Source organism: Myxine glutinosa, chromosome 8, assembly GCF_964187855.1.
Source record: "Myxine glutinosa chromosome 8, kmMyxGlut1.1, whole genome shotgun sequence".
NCBI classification, from domain to species: Eukaryota; Metazoa; Chordata; class Myxini; order Myxiniformes; family Myxinidae; genus Myxine; species Myxine glutinosa.
The window spans coordinates 161,009,340-161,032,047 of NC_136268.1; the positions used below are offsets into that span (position 1 = coordinate 161,009,340).

At 47.9% G+C, this 22,708-nt stretch overlaps 1 protein-coding gene across 5 annotated transcripts in view; it reads left to right on the top strand.

Annotated features, from left to right (window-relative positions):
* The window catches only part of MICU1 (mitochondrial calcium uptake 1), a 147,052-nt gene that overhangs the window by 104,401 nt on the left and 19,943 nt on the right, over positions 1 to 22,708 (top strand). For all 5 annotated transcript variants that reach the window (XM_068125482.2, XM_068125480.2, XM_068125483.2 and 2 more), the window contains 2 exons: positions 5,132 to 5,329; positions 7,530 to 7,667. In XM_068125482.2, the coding sequence (XP_067981583.1) occupies positions 5,132 to 5,329; positions 7,530 to 7,667 (336 nt within the window). The remainder of the gene's footprint in view (positions 1 to 5,131; positions 5,330 to 7,529; positions 7,668 to 22,708) is intronic.

Consider the following 22,708-nt stretch of genomic DNA (forward strand, 5'->3'; position numbering starts at 1 on the left):
GTCGGAGTGGAAGCTGCTGGAGAATGTGTCGGAGTGGAAGCTGCTGGAGAATGTGTCGGAGTGGAAGCTGCTGTACAATGTGTCGGAGTAGAAGCTGCTGTAGAATGTGTCGGAGTGGAAGCTGCTGTAAAATGTGTCGGAGTGGAAGCTGCTGTAGAATGTGTCGGAGTGGAAGCTGCTGTACAATGTGTCGGAGTGGAAGCTGCTGTAGAATGTGTCGGAGTGGAAGCTGCTGCAGAAGGTGTCGGAGTGGAAGCTGCTGTACAATGTGTCGGAGTGGAAGCTGCTGCAGAATGTGTCGGAGTGGAAGCTGCTGTACAATGTGTCGGCGTGGAAGCTGCTGTACAATGTGTCGGAGTGGAAGCTGCTGTACAATGTGTCGGAGTGGAAGCTGCTGTAGAATGTGTCGGAGTGGAAGCTGCTGTAGAATGTGTCGGAGTGGAAGCTGCTGCAGAATGTGTCGGAGTGGAAGCTGCTGCAGAATGTGTCGGAGTGGAAGCTGCTGCAGAATGTGTCGGAGTGGAAGCTGCTGCAGAATGTGTCGGAGTGGAAGCTGCTGTAGAAGGTGTCGGAGTGGAAGCTGCTGTAGAAGGTGTCGGAGTGGAAGCTGCTGTACAATGTGTCGGAGTGGAAGCTGCTGTACAATGTGTCGGAGTGGAAGCTGCTGTACAATGTGTCGGAGTCGAAGCTGCTGTCGAATGTGTCGGAGTGGAAGCTGCTGTACAATGTGTCGGAGTGGAAGCTGGTGTACAATGTGTCGGAGTGGAAGCTGCTGTCGAATGTGTCGGAGTGGAAGCTGCTGTACAATGTGTCGGAGTCGAAGCTGCTGTCGAATGTGTCGGAGTGGAAGCTGCTGTCGAATGTGTCGGAGTGGAAGCTGCTGTACAATGTGTCGGAGTGGAAGCTGCTGTACAATGTGTCGGAGTGGAAGCTGCTGTACAATGTGTCGGAGTGGAAGCTGCTGTAGAATGTGTCGGAGTTGAAGCTGCTGTAGAATGTGTCGGAGTGTTAGCTCCTGTAGAATGTGTCGGAGTGTTAGCTCCTGTAGAATGTGTCGGAGTGGAAGCTGCTGCAGAATGTGTCGGAGTGGAAGCTGCTGCAGAATGTGTCGGAGTGGAAGCTGCTGGAGAATGTGTCGGAGTGGAAGCTGCTGGAGAATGTGTCGGAGTGGAAGCTGCTGGAGAATGTGTCGGAGTGGAAGCTGCTGGAGAATGTGTCGGAGTGGAAGCTGCTGTAGAATGTGTCGGAGTGGAAGCTGCTGGAGAATGTGTCGGAGTGGAAGCTGCTGCAGAATGTGTCGGAGTGGAAGCTGCTGGAGAATGTGTCGGAGTGGAAGCTGCTGGAGAATGTGTCGGAGTGGAAGCTGCTGGAGAATATGTCGGAGTGTTAGCTGCTGTAGAATGTGTCGGAGTGTTAGCTGCTATAGAATGTGTCGGAGTGTTAGCTGCTGGAGAATATGTCAGAGTGTTAGCTGCTGTAGAATGTGTCGGAGTGTTAGCTGCTGTAGAATGTGTCGGAGTGTTAGCTGCTATAGAATGTGTCGGAGTGTTAGCTGCTGGAGAATATGTCGGAGTGGAAGCTGCTGTACAATATGTCGGAATGTTAGCTGCTGTAGAATGTGTCGGAGTGTTAGCTGTTGTAGAATGTGTCGGAGTGGAAGCTGCTGTACAATGTGTCGGAGTGGAAGCTGCTGGAGAATGTGTCGGAGTGGAAGCTGCTGTACAATATGTCGGAGTGGAAGCTGCTGTAGAATGTGTCGGAGTGTTAGCTGTTGTAGAATGTGTCGGAGTGGAAGCTGCTGTAGAATGTGTCGGAGTGGAAGCTGCTGTAGAATGTGTCGGAGTGTTAGCTGTTGTAGAATGTGTCGGAGTGGAAGCTGCTGTAGAATGTGTCGGAGTGTTAGCTGTTGTAGAATGTGTCGGAGTGGAAGCTGCTGTAGAATGTGTCAGAGTGGAAGCTGCTGTAGAATGTGTCGGAGTGGAAGCTGCTGTAGAATGTGTCGGAGTGGAAGCTGCTGTAGAATGTGTCGGAGTGGAAGCTGCTGTAGAATGTGTCGGAGTGTTAGCTGCTGTAGAATGTGTCGGAGTGGAAGCTGCTGTAGAATGTGTCGGAGTGGAAGCTGCTGTAGAATGTGTCGGAGTGGAAGCTGCTGTAGAATGTGTCGGAGTGGAAGCTGCTGCAGAATGTGTCGGAGTGGAAGCTGCTGTATAATGTGTCGGAGTGTTCGCTGCTGTTGAATGTGTCGGAGTGTTAGCTGCTGTAGAATGTCGGAGTGTTAGCTGCTGTCGAATGTGTCGGAGTGTTAGCTGCTGTCGAATGTGTCGGAGTGGAAGCTGCTGTAGAATGTGTCGGAGTGTTAGCTGCTGTCGAATGTGTCGGAGTGGAAGCTGCTGTAGAATGTGTCGGAGTGGAAGCTGCTGTAGAATGTGTCGGAGTGGAAGCTGCTGTAGAATGTGTCGGAGTGGAAGCTGCTGCAGAATGTGTCGGAGTGGAAGCTGCTGGAGAATGTGTCGGAGTGGAAGCTGCTGGAGAATGTGTCGGAGTGGAAGCTGCTGGAGAATGTGTCGGAGTGGAAGCTGCTGGAGAATGTGTCGGAGTGGAAGCTGCTGTAGAATGTGTCGGAGTGGAAGCTGCTGGAGAATGTGTCGGAGTGGAAGCTGCTGCAGAATGTGTCGGAGTGGAAGCTGCTGGAGAATGTGTCGGAGTGGAAGCTGCTGGAGAATGTGTCGGAGTGGAAGCTGCTGGAGAATATGTCGGAGTGTTAGCTGCTGTAGAATGTGTCGGAGTGTTAGCTGCTATAGAATGTGTCGGAGTGTTAGCTGCTGGAGAATATGTCAGAGTGTTAGCTGCTGTAGAATGTGTCGGAGTGTTAGCTGCTGTAGAATGTGTCGGAGTGTTAGCTGCTATAGAATGTGTCGGAGTGTTAGCTGCTGGAGAATATGTCGGAGTGGAAGCTGCTGTACAATATGTCGGAATGTTAGCTGCTGTAGAATGTGTCGGAGTGTTAGCTGTTGTAGAATGTGTCGGAGTGGAAGCTGCTGTACAATGTGTCGGAGTGGAAGCTGCTGGAGAATGTGTCGGAGTGGAAGCTGCTGTACAATATGTCGGAGTGGAAGCTGCTGTAGAATGTGTCGGAGTGTTAGCTGTTGTAGAATGTGTCGGAGTGGAAGCTGCTGTAGAATGTGTCGGAGTGGAAGCTGCTGTAGAATGTGTCGGAGTGTTAGCTGTTGTAGAATGTGTCGGAGTGGAAGCTGCTGTAGAATGTGTCAGAGTGGAAGCTGCTGTAGAATGTGTCGGAGTGGAAGCTGCTGTAGAATGTGTCGGAGTGGAAGCTGCTGTAGAATGTGTCGGAGTGGAAGCTGCTGTAGAATGTGTCGGAGTGTTAGCTGCTGTAGAATGTGTCGGAGTGGAAGCTGCTGTAGAATGTGTCGGAGTGGAAGCTGCTGTAGAATGTGTCGGAGTGGAAGCTGCTGTAGAATGTGTCGGAGTGGAAGCTGCTGCAGAATGTGTCGGAGTGGAAGCTGCTGTATAATGTGTCGGAGTGTTCGCTGCTGTTGAATGTGTCGGAGTGTTAGCTGCTGTAGAATGTCGGAGTGTTAGCTGCTGTCGAATGTGTCGGAGTGTTAGCTGCTGTCGAATGTGTCGGAGTGGAAGCTGCTGTAGAATGTGTCGGAGTGTTAGCTGCTGTCGAATGTGTCGGAGTGGAAGCTGCTGTAGAATGTGTCGGAGTGGAAGCTGCTGTAGAATGTGTCGGAGTGGAAGCTGCTGTAGAATGTGTCGGAGTGGAAGCTGCTGTAGAATGTGTCGGAGTGTTAGCTGCTGTCGAATGTGTCGAAGTGTTAGCTGCTGTAGAATGTGTCGGAGTGTTAGCTGCTGTCGAATGTGTCGGAGTGGAAGCTGCTGTAGAATGTGTCGGAGTGGAAGCTGCTGTAGAATGTGTCGGAGTGGAAGCTGCTGTAGAATGTGTCGGAGTGGAAGCTGCTGTAGAATGTGTCGGAGTGTTAGCTGCTGTCGAATGTGTCGGAGTGTTAGCTGCTGTAGAATGTGTCGGAGTGGAAGCTGCTGTAGAATGTGTCGGAGTGTTAGCTGCTGTAGAATGTGTCGGAGTGTTAGCTGCTGTATTCCTTCATGTAGAATTCCTTAGGACGTGTACATGGCCAGTGCAGGAAGTCATTCAATGTTGCATTTTCTCCACAACATTTACAGGCCTGATGCTTTTCGTGAACCAGAATTTTTATAACGACACTAGATCCTTCCCTTTTTGTTATTATCCCCACGTGTTTTTTTTTTAATGCGGATATTGTAATCTGCTCCATCTGTCCATGTGTCTCCGTCAGTCACACTATCTCCTCCTAAACGGTCACGCAGAAATTTACCAAACATGGTGGTTATGATCACCACATCGTGATAAGGTGTCACAGCGGTATAATTTTGTACCTGGGCCAATGGTCAAAAGGTGAAATACCAAAAATGCAATCATGGGGACATTTTAAAACTTTTTTCCAATTAAACTTTGTATGTGCAATCAACATTGGGGGACGCATGAAAGATGTAGCGATTTATTTAATTTGACCCCTGGTTCATGCACAAAGGTCAAAACTCGAGGGTCAAAACAGAAGATTTTTTTTTAAAGTCCAAATTTGATATTGGGTCGTTCTGGTGGAACCTTTTGACCTCTTTCAACTTTGCGTTAGGTGGGTTTGCGATGGTGCGCCATTGACTTCGCTCCAATTGCATTTTTCCACCACCTCGATTTTCATTTCGTGGATTAAAGCAGCAAACGTGTGATTGTGGGATTTGGTTACCAATACTATCAAGGTGAATTCCGAAATGCCATAAACACTACTGTGCCTCTAATAACCAATTCTTGAGGTCAAACCTGAACCAGACGTGTATGTGTTCCCCACCTTTAATTGAGGTGTTGATCCTAACATTCGCTCCAGACCAGGTATTAGGATGGTGCTATTTTGTTATCTCTAAACATTTTGTTCTTTATATCGTCTTTTCCTTATTGAGGACTTGCAGTGAATCCACAGTGACAACATTCCTATTTGATTTGATGAGCGTTCCTGTATTGATTGTTTGATTCTAGGTCCTCTTCTTCCTCTCTTATATTCATTTTTTTGGTCAGGTCCAGAGCATCGTGCGATCCCAGACGAGCATCGGCATGCGTCACAGGAACCGTGCGACCACCGGCAACACCCTCAAGACGGGTTTTAACTCTGCGCTGACCACGTACTTCTTTGGAGAGGACCAGAAGGCTAAATTGACCACCGATAAATTTCTGGAGTTTCAGCGGAGACTGCAACGTGACATTTTGAAACTGGAGGTACAGGATGGACAATTGGTGTCTTGTACTCTGATTTACTGTCCTGGTTTGTCTTCACCAATTGCTCTCATATTAATAGCTTTTCCTTTAGCAAATTAAATGGTGTTTTCTGTGTGGTTTTATGGTGTGAAAACCTACCTCATTATATTTTCCATCTCGTTTTGAATCCCATGGAGTCCCGAGTGATGTATATACAGTGGATCCTCTTTTATTAAGAATGGTTGTGACCAAGACTGTTCCAAAGAAATGATAGTTTAGTTTAACAGATGTTGTTGATTTTTTTTTTTTTTTTGAATGAATTCTGTTCTTGGTTTAATTATTTTTCCAAATGGCTGCCGTGTTACATTGTACCGTAGACCTTTCTCCAAATGCCACCAGAGGTGAATGTGGGTTATATATTCACCCCTGCTTGTTTTTCTGTCTGAGCAGGATGTCTCAAAAAGTTATGGATGGATTAGGGTGAAATTTGGTGGACAGGTTGGGTGTGTGAGGAGGAGGAATTAACTTTATTTTGATGAAGATCTGGATTGATTTTTTTTTTTAATGATTCTTCACCGTCGAGTAATAGAGCTAAAACCGTTATATAACACAATGTCCCAACAAGTTATGGACGAATTCGGACGAAACTTAATGAACCGGTTGAATGTGTGAGCAGGAAGAATTGATTCGAATTTGGTGAAGATTCGGATCCGGATATGGAATTTTTTTTCCTTCCGCCGACTCAGGTTGTCTGTCTGTCCGTCCGTCCGTCCGTGATAGGATTTCGTTACCGCAATAACTTGAGAACGGCTAAAGAGATCTTCGTCAAACTTGGCACGGGTTTGTATAATGAGGTAAAGATGAAGTGATTAGATTTTGAGGGCAAAGGTCAGAGGTCATGTTAGGTTAAAAAAAATACCGTTACCGCGATAACTTGTGAACCAGTGATGGGATTCTGACCGAATTTGGTGCAATTATGTAGAATGATGTAAAGATGAACTGATTACATTTTGGGGTCACGAGGTCAAAGGTCAGAGGTCATGTTAGGTTAAAAAAAATACCGTTACCGTGATAACTTGTGAACCAGTGATGGGATTCTGACCAAATATGGTACACTTATGTAGAATGATGTAAAGAATGAACTGATTAGATTTTGGGGTCACGAGGTCAAAGGTCAGAGGTCATCTTAGGTTTAAAAAATACCGTTACTGCGATAACTTGTGAACCAGTGATGGGATTCTGACCAAAGTTGGTACACTTATGTAGAATGATGTAAAGATGAACTAATTAGATTTTGGGGTCAAGAAGTCAAAGGTCAAAGTCTGTAATAGGTCTATAACTTGAGAACGGCTGAACTGATTAAATTCAAACTTATTACAGGTATGTATAATGATGTAAAGATTAACTTATTAAATTTTGGGGTCAAATGTCAAATCTGTAATAGGTCTTAAAACTTGAGAACGGCTGAAGTGATCTAATTCAAATTTGATCTGGTATGTATAATGATGTAAAGATTAAATGATTATATTTTGGGTACAAGAGGTCAAAGGTTAAAGGTCAACGTCTAATATGTCTATAACTTGAGAATGGCTAAAGGGATCTAATTCAAACTTGGTACAGATATTTATAATGATGTAACGATTAACTGATTAGATTTGGGGGGTTCTGAGGTCAAAGGTCAGAGGTCATGTCAGGTAAAAATGTGCTAACTTGGGCACAGCTGAATGGATTTAAATCAAACTTGATACAAGTATTATAATGGTGTAATAACGTGGCTGTAGGCATATCAGTCGACGTCGTGACGTCAAAGAGTGCCGTTCTAGTTTGATTTTATAGCGATTCTTCACCATTGATTGTTGGGGCCAAAATAATATACCTGTATAGCATAATATTTCAAAAAGTTGTGGACTGTTTATGACAAAACCAGGTGGATGAGTTGATTCGGTGACGACAACAATCCGATTCAATTTTGGTTAAGTTCCGGATCCAGATCTGGCCTATCGGTGGATATAACATGTAAAATGTTCAGCCTGGTGGTGGCGGTATGCACTCTACCAAGTGCCATTCTAGTTGGGGATGTTTTCACATGCACGTTTTGGTGATGACAGATATTTGTGAAAATCCAAAATCATGTTTATGGTTCTTCTTTATAAGTAAGGATGTCTTTTTGTTTTGTAATGTCGATAGGCTCACATCTGTGTGATTAATTTTTACCCCACAGTTTATGAGGCATGACCCCGTGGAAGGGCGCATCTCGGAGCAACGCTTCGGGCACATGCTGCTCGCCTACAGTGGAATTGCATCCAAGAAGCTGAAACAAATGTACAAGCGTTTGAAGAATAATTTTGAGGACGGCCCTGTAAGTAGATCTATGGACTTTTGTGTGAAACCGCTTGCATAACATGGGTTCCATTTGATAGGCCAAACACGCAGCAATGTTAGCGCTATCCAGGTTGTGCTTGTACATTTGTACAGTATGTACCTCATTTAAATTTGACTGCCTGCACAATGAGCCAATGCACCACTCTCGTGATTGTATGAGTGCATTGGAATTGATATTGCTGTAATGGGCGTTTTTACAAACTAATTGAGTGAGCTTGTATTGCTTTGTCTAACAGAGGGATTACTGATTTGATTTGCATTGTGTTTATATAATCTCATTTAGCGTTCAGCTTTTGCACATACTGATTGTACTGTGCTTAAAATTTATGACTCAAAGATAATTTGGTGTGGGAAGTTGATAGGACGATGGCACTTGTCATACGCAAGTGCAAATGCATGTTCGATTTATATCTGGGATTTCTTTTGAATTTTGTAGTAAACAGGATGGTGTGTGTAAGGTCTTGCTTATCTTATCGTAGGTGGTGGTTCCCAACAGGATACTGGAAGGCCAGAAGAAAGAGGGGAGGGGGGGAGAGGGATTAGGGGTGCAGGCACTTTCTGTCTCGGGGTGGGGTGGTGGGGAGGAAAGGGGTGTGCATGCCCCATGGCTTAGTCCAGGTACTATGGTTGAAATCCAGAACTCGAATACATCTTGTGGCTGGATATATTTTGCTGCGCCTTCAGCTGCAAACTAGAATGGCGCTCAGTAGAGAGCATATCTCCATCAGGCTGAACAGTTTACGTTTTGTATCCCACTGATAGGCCAGATCTGGATCCAGGCCTGAATTAAATCTTAATCAACCTGTTCTTTTCACCTCACCAACTCGTCCACCTAGTTTTGTCATAATCCGACCACAACTTTTTAAAATTCCGTCCGTCATATTTTCCGTCATATTTTATAACACCTTTTTCTTCTTCTTCTTTAAAAGGCTGCTTTCGACTTGCTCACCAAATCAATTCATCCCAAAAAAAATATCCATCTCCTATAGTGCCTTTTTTCTACATTCCCTAAACTCTCCTGCACTCCATCCTCCATCCAGCGTCCTTAAACGTATTTTTAACTCGAAGGTCACAAGAAACTCATTTTGCAATAAATGTTCGTCTCCCATAAATCGTACACTTTCAAAAATCCAATCTCACCCCTCCCCTCCAAATCTTCCCCATAACCCCTCCCCTCCAAATCTTCCCCATCACCCCTCCCCTCCAAATCTTCCCCATCACCCATCCCTTTCAAATCTCCCCCCTTGCCCCCTCCCTCCTAAACTACTCCCTCACCCCTCCCCGCCAAGACGCCCCCTCGCCCCTCCCCTCCTAGACTCCTGCCTCACCCCTCCCCTCCAAATCTCCCCCATATCCCATCCCTTTCAAATCCCTCCCCTTGTCCCTTCCCTCCCAAACTCCCCCCTCACCCCTCCCCTTCAAATCTCCCCACCCTCATTGCTTCTCAATTTCCCCCCGCTCACTCCCCCTCCTCAAAGCATCCTCCCCGCTTCTTCCCCCTTCAAACTCTCACCTCCATCTCCCCCAACCTTCTGCCTCGCTCTTCCCCCTCCTCAAATAACACCTCATTGTGGCTCACCCAATCACCATCAAACCTTTTGTCCGCCCCATCCTTCCCTTTCTCCGAGCTATTCTGAAATCTCTGACACACCTTCAACAGCTCTCCCTACCTCTTCCACCTCTTCCACATCTTACCCTACCCCTCCTCCCCCCTGTTCTGTATCTGATGCTCCCCCTTCCTCTTCATTAACGGTATGGACCTCAAACATCCGGGGCCTTCGTTCAAACTTAACTGATCTCTCCATACAGGTTGCTTCTGTCAAACCAGACGTGATCTGCTTAACAGAAACTTTCCTCCTTTATGATGTCTCTGATTCCATAGTATCTCTCCCGGGCTACTCCCTCCTCCGGTATGATAGACCTGAGCCTCGTCCTGGAGGCGGGGTTGCTATCTTTATCAAAAACTCTCTTCCTCACTCGCCCTGCACTGCACTCTCTCCACCTCACCCCCAGGAATACCTCTGGCTACGGCTTCCCCTTCGCTCCCACCTCTTGTTCATATGTGTGTTGTACCGTCCACCAAACAGTGATGACTCCATCTACATCTCGCTGTCTGATGATATGGACCAACTTCTATCTACTCATCCCAACTCTCTCTTCCTCATATGTGGTGATTTCAACTGTCATCATGCCAGTTGGCTGGGTGTGGGTACCTCTCTCACCAGCCATGGCTCCTCAGCAAAGGACTTCTGCGACTCACTGGGACTGACACAATCTGTCAATTTCCCGACCCGGATCTCAGTCAACGGAACATCTTCTCTTCTGGACTTGGTTATGACTAACTTCCCTGAAAATGTCTGCTGCTCTTCTTCTGCTCCGATCGGATCATCTGATCATGTCCTTGTTAAAGTGGACATCTCTCTGACCATCCTCAGGGAGCCTGCTCAGCGTCGACGAGTCTGGCATTTCACTCAGGCCAACTGGCACGGTCTTCAAGCAGCCATCAATCATCTGGACTGGTCTCCCATCTCTACCACCTCTGACATCAACTCATCCTGGGAATTCTTCCAAAGTAAATTGCTCTCTCTCATGCACAGATTTATCCCATCTCATCTTCAGTTGTCATACCCTTCCTCCCGTCCATGGTACACGGAATCTTGTGGTGAGGCTGTTGCCCAGAAACAACTTGCCTTCGTCTCCTGGAAAGCAAATCCAACGGAAGGAAATCTCATTTCCTTTCACAAAGCCCGAAACAAGTGTGTGTCCACCCTCAGGAGAGCCAGGAAACAATATCTCTCCGTTCTCAAGACCGAACTCTCTTATCTGTCTCCCTCTTCCAAATCCTGGTGGCGTCTGGTCAAATCCGTTTCTGGTGTTTGTTCCCCCTCCATCCCCTCCCTTACCTCAAACGGCTACACAGCTGACTCCGCACGTGAAAAAGCTGAATGCCTCAACTCTGTGTTTGCCTCTAAATCTTGTGTCCCAAACCCATCCATCTCTGTACCCACCATACCCAGTCGTACCCTGCTGCTCCTGGACTCCGTGTCCTTTCCTCCTGACAAGGTGGAAAAGTTTCTGTCAACCCTCGACTCTGATTCTGCAACTGGACCCGACGGCATCAGCCCACGGGTCCTAAAATCCTGCTCTGCTGCTCTATCTCACCCTCTCTCTGTTCTCTTCACCCTCTCTTTTGCTCAAGGTCAACTGCCATCTGCTTGGAAATCAGCCAACATCACCGCTTTGCACAAAAAAGGTGCAAAAACAGATCCTAGCAACTACAGACCAATCAGCCTTCTCCCAATTATCAGCAAAGTCATGGAATCCATCATTGCTTCTGATATGAAATCTTTCCTCTTCTCCAATGGCTTGATCTCTGATCATCAATTTGGTTTCAGACCAGGTCACTCTACTCTGGACATGCTGCTTCTGCTGTCTCAACAATGGATGGAGGTCCTCAATGCCAAACAGGAAATTAGAGCTGTCTCCCTCGACATATCACGTGCCTTCGACACGGTCTGGCACCCCGCTCTGCTCACCAAACTCTCCTCCTTTGGTATCCATGGAAATCTCCACGCATGGCTGGCGGACTTCCTCTCTCGTCGTCGTCAACGTGTGGCCCTGAATGGTTTTCTCTCATCTCCTCTTCCTGTTCAGGCTGGAGTTCCCCAAGGCAGTGTTCTGGGCCCCGTGCTTTTTCTGGTCTTCATCAATGATCTCTCTGACTCTCTCGAAAATCCTCTCTATCTCTTTGCTGATGACTCCACTCTCTGCCGCTCCATTCCTCTTCCCTCAGATCGGCAGTCTGCTGCCTCCTCACTCTCTGAAGACCTGGACAAAATCACAGACTGGTCAAACAAGTGGAACATGTCTTTCAATCCTGACAAATCTCACACTCTTACTATGTCTCTCCGAAAAGATCGACTGGACAACCCTCCCGTCTACTTTCTCAACAATCCTCTCCAAGAAGTTCTGTCGCTCAAGATTTTGGGTCTCACTATCTGCCATGATCTTTCTTGGGAAAACCACATTTCCAAGCTGGCCTCCAAAGCCAGTCGCCGACTGGGCATCCTCCGTCGTGCGAAGTCCTTCCTCGGCACACCTGAGCTCCTCACCACATACAAGGCTTTCATCCGCAGCTCAATGGAATACTGTTCTCCCCTATGGGCCGGTGCTCCTGCCTCACACCTAGCTCGGCTTCACGCTGTTGAAACCAAAGCTTTCAGAATTATTGGAATCTCCCGCGATGAAGCTATCTCTGAGGGCCTTTCACTCACTCACCGCAGGCAGGTAGGTGGTCTTTCTGTCTTCTACCGACTCCTCTCCGGCCTTGCACCCCCAGCTCTCTCTGTGCTCTGTCCCCCAAATATTCCTACAGGTCGCACAAGATCTGCCAGCAACCCTCTGATGGTTAAACTGCCGAAATCTCGGCTCTCCGCTCACCTTCACTCTTTCATTCCTCTTTTCTCCCGCCTCTGGAACAAACTCCCTCACTCCCTTCAATCCCACTCCTCCCTCCAGGTCTTTAAAACAGCTGTTCACCACCATCTCTTATCTTCCCCCATCCAAAACCTTGATCTTTTCTACCCCCGCTAATTCACCCCAGATCCACCTTGTTTGAAATTCCAACTTCTTTCCTGGAAGTCCTGGCAGTGTCCATATGTTTTATACCTCTCCCACTGCCCCCTTCCCACGCCCCCCCCCCCCCAAAGCCCTCGCCCTCTCTCAGATCTCTCGATGTCTCCATGTCTCTCGGTCCCTGCTCTCAAATGTTGTTTGTGTCCTTCCCCCTCTCTCCCCATCTTGTCTACCGCTCCCTATGTTATATGTTTTATGTGTCGGTTTGTCTTTCTGTGTGTTCATGTGATTAATGTTCGCTCTTTCACGAGCCTCGATATTGTATACAAAAAAAAAAAAAAAAAAAAAAAAAATCATGATATTGTTACAGATACGACTTTGATGGTATGGTGGGCCGAGCGGGATGGCCGCCGTATCCGTACAAGTTACCCGATTGTACTCGAACGTCGACGAAGCCGCGCTATGCTGGCTCAATAAGGAAAAGAAGACACCCGGCTGGATTATAATCACACAATACGACACCAGGGGTTCAGTTCTCAAGACCTCCGGAGGAGGTTATATTAAGGCGGAAAAGGTTAGATTACAGGGACAAGAGGGAAACATAGGAAGGTGGGCACTTAAACACACTCTTATATTAACCCTAGACAGACCACAGATAAACGGGACAAGGCTCACTCACACGGGGTTTGATGGCCAGGAAAGCGGCAGTCGATGGCTCAGGTGCACCTGGCTCAGGGACAGGATGGCGCGGCCCAACAGATGCAGGAGGTCTCTCAGCGCTCGGGAGGGTGGCGTCTTGTCTTTCCAAGCTCGGGGCGCATCTGACGTCACGTCCGGCGCGGGGCCGCGTATATCCGGCGGGGAGTCACGCCCTCGCTCGTTAGCTCCGCCCCATATGGCATCGGCCCATGGCTTCTCATTGGGTGCGGGGGTTACCGGCTCCGCCCTTGACGAGGGGCCGACAGGGAGCCCCCTTCTGGGTAACCCCGTCGAGCACATGTTCAATGGCGGCCAACCGAGCCGGAGTGAGGACGCAAAGCCGCTGTTGTTGTGGTTGTTGTTGGAGCTTGAGATGATGGGAAGAGATGCGGGGAGGTATGGGAAGGTCCTAAACTCCTACTGGTGCCATATCATCACATTCTGGTGCAACGAAGAGTCATAATTAATGGAAACAAGTCCTTAACTGACATAGATTAAGAATAACTAGCAAGATGTCCTATAATTGTCTACGTGTGGTGCGGGGGACCTGGGCACGACATTTAATGGGGGAATGAAGGGGAAGATCGGCTCTAATGGGTGTTGTTTACAGACAATGGGACTAGGGAATGGGGTAAGGGGAGAGTTGGGGAGTATCGGAGAAGATAGGGGAATATTTACAAGCGGATATGGAGGTCAAATTCCATATTCGCAACATTGCACCCTTCTCTACCCTCGGGGCGTCCCGACCCGATAAATTTTTACCTACTTTAGTGTGGCACGCAATGTAGTTCCCTCTACTATTAACTCTACCCTGAGTGCGACAGTTTTATAGATATTCACAAATGAGTAAATATGTCCCCCTGCGACGTTGCACCCTTCTCCTCACAGAAACACACCCACAGGATAACCGAATCCGGAAAGAATTCTCAAACTAAACATACAGCCGGTAGGGAGCATTATTTACAAGACTACGCTGCTATTTACACTACGATCCAGGACCTGTTTTTGGAGGAACACATGCAGATGTTATGCATAGAGAGAGCGCGCTTGCCAACATCGATACACCAACCCACGAGTGCTCTGTGGCCGACGGCCCTTTAATAACGTGCAGAGCACCCTTTCCCGAGCATCAACAGCACCACCCCACCACCAATCGGTGCAGTCACCATTGTTCAATGAAATAAAAATAAATTCGACAACCCCTAACCCTGCAGGTGTCTCTTGCTCTTCTTGTGGTGCACTTGGTGGTTAACTAAAAGTGGTTCACCTGTATGGCATAGGTGCCACGTTGACCCATAGGTCCATCCCCGGGTGGTGCTTGGCCGCAAACGAACTGCGGTCCATCGTGGGTGGCCACAAACATTGCGGTCCATATGGTGTATCGATCCAGGCAGCGAACAGCGAAAGTGCAGGCCCACAACTGCGTCGCCAGCACCTCTCTCTCCTCTCTCTCTACCCCAAAGCCAGATCCTCGGAGGTGGGAGACAACAGAAGAAACAAGTGAGTAAGGTGGTAAGGGCGCAAAAGTGCACGCAATACAAGATGATGCACACTGGGGGCACATGGGAACCAGGTGAGACAGGTACGTTCCTATCGTACGCCCCCCCCCACCAGGTAACCTACATGGCCCCTCCCTTACCCCTTACTGCATCCACACAACACAACACTACTCATAAACATCTACTTTACAAATCAACAAACATCCCTACTGTCTTCCCCGTTCCTCCCATATACCAAATTCGTCTTCTCTCCCTCCTAACCAATCAAATTTGCCATTTTCAACTCTCATCAAAATTTGCCATCTCCAACTGAACATCAAAATTTGCCATCACCAATTCATCATCAGTCCCTCCTAGGGAGGGAGAGATGGAATCACCCCAATGTCTCATCCACGTCGTGATGCGTCTCACAAATCCTCACAGCAATCTCATTTCCTGCAACAAACAAAGAAAACACAGGTGTGGAGTCATCATCATCACCACAGGCAAGTGGCTGCGTATGGTGCGACAGGTTCATCAATCCTAACTATCTCCTAAATGACTTTAACAACTTTACACTACCCGGGGGCTTTCTCCGGCCAAACCATTGGCCCTCTTACACTATGGGTTCTAAAAACCAATTCCCATTGGCCAAACTGTGGTGCTCTTCAATTTGGGGTCTCACTCCCCCGATTCATCTCCCGGTGCCCTCGCACAATTTCTGGGCTGCGGCGTGTACCTCTCCCAGTGGGTCTACCCACCTGCACACCTCCACCACTGCAGTTGCCTCCGAGCTTACCTGCTCCTCACCCTAACCTAACTACCTGGGGAAGGCCCTCTGGCTCTCTCCCCACTCCGTGCCCTCTCTGGCACTGGGCTGCCCGATCCACACCCGGGATCCTCAGGCACCCACTCACAACTACCGGCTCCCAGAGCCCACCTGCGGCCTCACCTGGCCGACATCCTTACAGTGGTGGAGTGCCCAAACCAACTACACACACTAACAGGCTACACGCCCAGCCATTTCCACAACACTAATGCACCCATTCACAACACCATTCTGCAACCGCACCACAAATGCCAATATCCAACCACAATTTACCTGCACCCTCTACCTAACACTTACACTACCCGCCCCGGGTATCCGTGATAGGGGTCCACTCTTCCCCCATCCACACCTTCGCACCATGCACACCACTCCGTACCACTTACTCTAACTCTCTCCACACACCTGTACCTGCACACCTGTGCTCTCACACCTGGTGCCACCTGCACCCTTCTCTCCCCAAGCGCATTCGCGCTGATCCACAACACTCATTACTCACACACTGTTCCTCACACCTGTCCAGTTGCACACCTGTGCAATCACACCTGTTCAGTTGCACACCTGTGCAATCACACCTGTTCAATTCTCCCACACACGGCATCATCTCAGCTAACTACTCCCTTCTGAAACTTTTTGGTTCTTTAATCCCCGGAGGCGGAACTTGCGCTTCCCAGTCGTCCCTTTAACTATTGCGCTCCCTCGTCATTATAATCCACACTAATCTACCTGCGTCCCCACTACAGGTATCAGTCACTAACTAATCTTAACGTTACCTAAGGTCATCTTCTCTAGATCCCTATCAATATAACCTAACCCACCCGGGCTAGTTTTCACTGCCATACACCCCATAAGCTATTGCTCCTTTGCCCCACTGGGCAGGGTGGCAGGGATGCCATCCCACCACATCGGGGGTCTCTCACTACCAATTTTGCACATCAAATTTCAACAAATTAAAAATTTGCCAATCACTGCCCATCATCTGCCAATCACTACTGCCAATCCCTTGCCAATCATCAAATTTTGTTTTTCTCTAATTTTGGGTCCAAAACACTAACCTCATCACCCAGTCTACTCACTACTGCCTCTCGGTGCGCCAATTCCTGTCCAAAGCCCGGCTTCGTAAAGCCAAGCAATGGATGCTGGTTGTTTTGTGCCAGCGGCTGGATGCGTCCGGCACTCGGTGCAGGGACGGGGGCTTACCCGGGCCGAGATCCCACGCATCACCTCGGCGTGGAGCCATCCAATGTCCCGATCTCGACCTGCCGGAACGCCTCAACAAAACGTGGTTGCCATAACGACCCTTCCTATCGGGCTGCCAGCTCCGCCTAGTGGAGCCTGGACGCGGCCGTTCAAAGCGAGGCCCGGCACGCACCGAGGGCCTGCTTCGGCTAAAAGTCGCTCTAACCTCTAACCCGTGTAACGTCGATGCTTCACCTGGACGCTTACACCCCGCAGCCCGTTCCTTGCTCACACATCCAGCTGTGCCCATGCTCCTCGTACCCTTCCTTACACACCCAGGTACACCCATTCCACTCACAGCCTTGGTCACACACCTGACCACCGAACATTTTGGCACACATTCGTTCGTAGCACACCTCACCAAAACACCTCTTCGCGCCCCCTCCTCGGTCACCTCCTCTGTGACAATCACAGGTGTGCTCTCATTCGCACACCCAACCACGTGCCTCACCACCAACTCCAGCGTGCATTCCCACTCACGCTCTACCATTCCAGGTGTGCATCCTTCCATCCCAGGTGTACATCCTCGCTCACCTGTCACAACTAACTCACGCTCCATGTCACTCTCACTACTTTCACCTCCACTCGTGACAACGCACTCACCCTTACTCTTGACAGCACACTCTTTCCTCATGCACCTGTCCGTCACACACCTTCCTCGCGCACACTCTCCCGTTACACCCTCTGTAACACTCACCACAGGTGGACACTCTTCCTTACTTCTGACAGCGCACTCTTTCCTCATGCACCTGTCCGTCACACACCTTTCTCGCGCACACTCTTGCGCACACTCTCCCGTCACACCCTCTGTAACACTCACCACAGGTGGACACTCTTCCTTACTTCTGACAGCGCACTCTTTCCTCATGCACCTGTCCGTCACACACCTTTCTCGCGCACACTCCTGCGCACACTCTCCCGTCACACCCTCTGTAACACTCACCACACCACGCTTCCATGTGCTCCCTCGCACACGCGCTACGACCGACTCACTCTCGCCAGCACACTCACTCCTTGGCACGCACTTTTTCCTCACACACCCCAGAGTCGGACTTTCTTGCACACCTCCTTTTTCGCACACCAGACCTGTCGCACACCTCACCAACGGCCTTTCACGAACACCCGGGTCCATCTCGACCCCCAAGCTTCTTAAATCCCCTGGCGCATCATACGCACGACCATATTGGTCACCACTTACACCGGGTCCTCTTCCTCTTCGCTTCTCCTCCATCACCTGCGAATCCCTCATCCGGTTAACGAGCACATCACGATCCAAACACAGACTTTGGACCAATTCTTTTACTTCCTCCTTTATCTCTTTCTTATCCTCTCTCCGTCGCTTCTTAATTTCGCTCACCCCTTCTTCCACTTCCTCTAATTTGTGCCTCACCTCTTTTATTCCCCGGTACGTCTCCTCAAGCTCATCCTCTAAGGCTACCTTGACCGTTTCCAGGTGCGTCCTCACCTGCCGGTCCTTCGTCTCCATTACCTCTATCACCTCGTCCAGCCTCGTTGTCAGTCCCTCACGTACCATCTGACATTCCCTCTTTGTCGCTATCAAGTCGTTTTTTATGTCGTTTTGTGTCGCTTTTAACCCTCCTAATACCGCAGTGTTCCTTTGAACCTGCTCCACTAACTCCGTCTGTCCCACCGTCAGCTGCTCCACCTCCTGCGTCAGGTCCTCTATGCCCCCTTGTAACTTTACAGTCCCCTTTCTCACCTCCTTTTCCATGTGCTCCTCACAGTGCCTCACCTCCTCGCGCACTCCTCCGACCTCCTCACTCACTCCTCTTCTGATCTCCTCTCCCATCACTTGCATCTCCTGCCCAGATGCCACCCTCATCTGCTCCATTTCCTCCCTGTGAGCATCCAGTTTGGTTTCTACCCCCATTCTGACCCCCTCTATCTGCTGCCCCATTTGGTTAACTTCCCTTTCCGCTTGGTCCCTCATGTCCCTCAATTTGCCTTCCATCCTGTTTTCTAACCCCTCTAACCCATTTTTCACTCCCTCTATCTGATTCTCCTGGGCAGCCATTCTATTTTCTACCCCCGTTAACCCCTCCTGTATTTCCCCTAATCTATCGTCTAATTTCCCAAATTTCATGTCTAATCCCTTAAAATTATTGTCTAATCCCTTAAAATTATTGTCTAATCCCTCACTGGTACCCCTCGCTTCGTCCCTCATTACCCCCATTTGCTCACTCTGAGCCCTCGCTTCGTCCCTCATTACCCCCATTTGGTTTCCCATTACCCCCAATTGGTTACTCTGCAGTTTGAGGGACGCCTGCATTTGCGCCATAAATTGCTCCATGAGGACCTGCATCTGGGCCATCCCTCCCACTTGTGCAGCGGGTGCGGCCCACGTAGCTATGTGCGAGGCGCCATTTCGCGCGTCTGCTACCCCCGCTGTTTCGCTCTCCTCACGTGTCTCAATTTGGTCCTGGACCGACCCTGCTTCACTCTCCCCTACCGGACCCCAGCCGTCTTGATCCGCCATAGCGCGACTTTCAAAATTCGAGTTTCGTAAAACAAATTCGAAATTTCGCCGTTATACTTTCGTCGAGCGCAGTACCCGCGCTCCGGATCGATTTTGTCGAGCGCCGTACGCGCTCCGGATCGATTTTGTCGAGCGCAGTACGCGCTCCGGATCGATTTTGTCGAGCGCAGTACGCGCTCCGGATCGATTTTCCCTCCCAAAATTTGGGCCTAACTAATTTAGTCCCGGGTCCGAATCCCACTCCTGACACCAATTGTTACAGATACGACTTTGATGGTATGGTGGGCCGAGCGGGATGGCCGCCGTATCCGTACAAGTTACCCGATTGTACTCGAACGTCGACGAAGCCGCGCTATGCTGGCTCAATAAGGAAAAGAAGACACCCGGCTGGATTATAATCACACAATACGACACCAGGGGTTCAGTTCTCAAGACCTCCGGAGGAGGTTATATTAAGGCGGAAAAGGTTAGATTACAGGGACAAGAGGGAAACATAGGAAGGTGGGCACTTAAACACACTCTTATATTAACCCTAGACAGACCACAGATAAACGGGACAAGGCTCACTCACACGGGGTTTGATGGCCAGGAAAGCGGCAGTCGATGGCTCAGGTGCACCTGGCTCAGGGACAGGATGGCGCGGCCCAACAGATGCAGGAGGTCTCTCAGCGCTCGGGAGGGTGGCGTCTTGTCTTTCCAAGCTCGGGGCGCATCTGACGTCACGTCCGGCGCGGGGCCGCGTATATCCGGCGGGGAGTCACGCCCTCGCTCGTTAGCTCCGCCCCATATGGCATCGGCCCATGGCTTCTCATTGGGTGCGGGGGTTACCGGCTCCGCCCTTGACGAGGGGCCGACAGGGAGCCCCCTTCTGGGTAACCCCGTCGAGCACATGTTCAATGGCGGCCAACCGAGCCGGAGTGAGGACGCAAAGCCGCTGTTGTTGTGGTTGTTGTTGGAGCTTGAGATGATGGGAAGAGATGCGGGGAGGTATGGGAAGGTCCTAAACTCCTACTGGTGCCATATCATCACATTCTGGTGCAACGAAGAGTCATAATTAATGGAAACAAGTCCTTAACTGACATAGATTAAGAATAACTAGCAAGATGTCCTATAATTGTCTACGTGTGGTGCGGGGGACCTGGGCACGACATTTAATGGGGGAATGAAGGGGAAGATCGGCTCTAATGGGTGTTGTTTACAGACAATGGGACTAGGGAATGGGGTAAGGGGAGAGTTGGGGAGTATCGGAGAAGATAGGGGAATATTTACAAGCGGATATGGAGGTCAAATTCCATATTCGCAACAATATATATATAATTTGGGGTCCTATCACTCAATGGTGAAGAATCAATCAGTTTAAAAAATTTTTTTTTATCTGATACCCAGATCTTAACCAAAATCGAATTGCTTCGTCCTTGTCGAGCCAAACTGTCTACCAAGTTTAGTCCGAACTTGTCCATAACGTTTTGAGATATCCAACAGAAAAACAAAAAATAAGAAAGATGTTGTGCAGAGCATGTGATACTTGCGAAATCCCTAAAACCAGTTTGATCTCAAAAATCGTGGGTGGTTGAATTCAGTGACCTGCTGTGCAAATCCTCGTTAAATCTCAAGTCAATTGGATGAAAATTGAGGATTTTAGGAATAAATTGCACCTAAGTTCTTGACCTTTGGTCCACGTTGGCATCAAAAATAATGGGTGGTTGAATTCAGTGACCTGCTGTGCAAATCCTCTTCAAATTACAAGTCCATCGGATGAAAATTGAGGATTTTAGAAATGTGACAGTTGTAGACCTTTGGCCTGTGTTGGTATTTTGACCTCCAAATTGATAGGCTTCTTCCGTATAACTAACTCCAGCATTTGGTGAAGTTTCGTGCAGATCGGTTTAAAATTGGGATCTGCAGGCGATTGACAAACAGACAGACAGACAGACAGACAGACAAACAGACATAAGAATCACAGACCCCAGCGCAACCAATATGCTTGCAAATCTTCGATTTTGCAAGTTACCAAACAGACAGGCATGAAAACATAACCTCTGCCCACCTTCTTTGGTGGAGGTAACAAGTTTTCAGACATTTATACCAATGGGCTATCAAGCTTTAATGGGAAGAATCAAAATCATACACTGCATAACAAACATAACATTTTGGCTTGGAGTGCGCATTTTTTGCCGCGATTGAAAATTCAGTTCACTATTTGATTGAGATTGAAAATCCAGCTCACTCATTTGTTGAAATTGAAAATCCAGCTCACTATTTAATTACGATTGAAAAGCCAGCTCACTATTTTGTTGCAATTGATAATCCAGCTCACTATTTATTTTTATTGCAATTGAAAATCCAGCTCACTCCTTTGTTGCGATTGAAAATCCAGCTCACTCCTTTGGTGCGATTGAAAATCCAACTCACTCCTTTATTGCGATTGAAAATCCAGTTCACTGTTTTATTGCGATTGAAAATCCAGCTCACTGTTTTATTGCGTTTGAAAATCCAGTTCACTGTTTTATTGCGATTGAAAATCCAGCTCACTGTTTTATTGCTATTGAAAGTCCAGCTCACTATTTTGTTGTGATTGAAAATTCAGCTCACTATTTGATTGCGATTGAAAATCCAGCAAAATCTTTTATTGCAATTGAAAACCCAGCTCACTGTTTTATTGCGTTTGAAAATCCAGCTCACTGTTTTATTGCGATTGATAATCCAGCTCACTTTTGTTGCGATTGAAAATCCAAATCACGATTTTGTTGCGATTGGAAATCCAGCTCACTTTTGTTGCGATTGAAAATCCAGCTCGCTATTTTATTGCGATTGAAAATCCAGCTCGCTATTTCATTGCGATTGAAAATCCAGCTCGCTATTTTATTGCGATTGAAAATCCAGCTCGCTATTTTATTGCGATTGAAAATCCAGCTCGCTATTTTATTGCGATTGAAAATCCAGCTCGCTATTTTATTGCGATTGAAAATCCAGCTCGCTATTTTATTGCGATTGAAAATCCAGCTCGCTATTTTATTGCGATTGAAAATCCAACTCACTATTTTGTTGCGATTGAAAATCCAACTCACTATTTTGTTGCGATCAAAAATCCAGCTTGCTATTTTAATGCGATTGATAATCCAGCTCACTATTTTATTGCAATTGGAAATCCAGCTCGCTATTTTGTTGCGATTGGAAATCCAGCTCACTATTTTATTGCGATTGATAATCCAGCTCGCTATTTGATTGCAATTGAAAATCCAGTCCCCTATTTTATTGCTATTGATAATCCAGCTCACTATTTTATTGCGATTGGAAATCCAGCTCACTATTTGATTGCGATTGAAAATCCAACTCACTATTTTGTTGCGATTGAAAATCCAACTCACTATTTTGTTGCGATTGAAAATCCAACTCACGATTTTGTTGCGATTGAAAATCCAGCTCACTATTTTATTGCGATTGAAAATCCAGCTCGCTATTTTATTGCGATTGAAAATCCAGCTCGCTATTTTATTGCGATTGAAAATCCAGCGTGCTATTTTATTGCGATTGAAAATCCAGCTCACTATTTTATTGCGATTTAAAATCCAGCTCACTATTTTATTGCGATTTAAAATCCAGCTCACTATTTTATTGCGATTGGAAATCCAGCTCACTATTTTATTGCGATTGAAAATCCAGCTTGCTATTTTATTGCGATTTAAAATCCAGCTCACTATTTT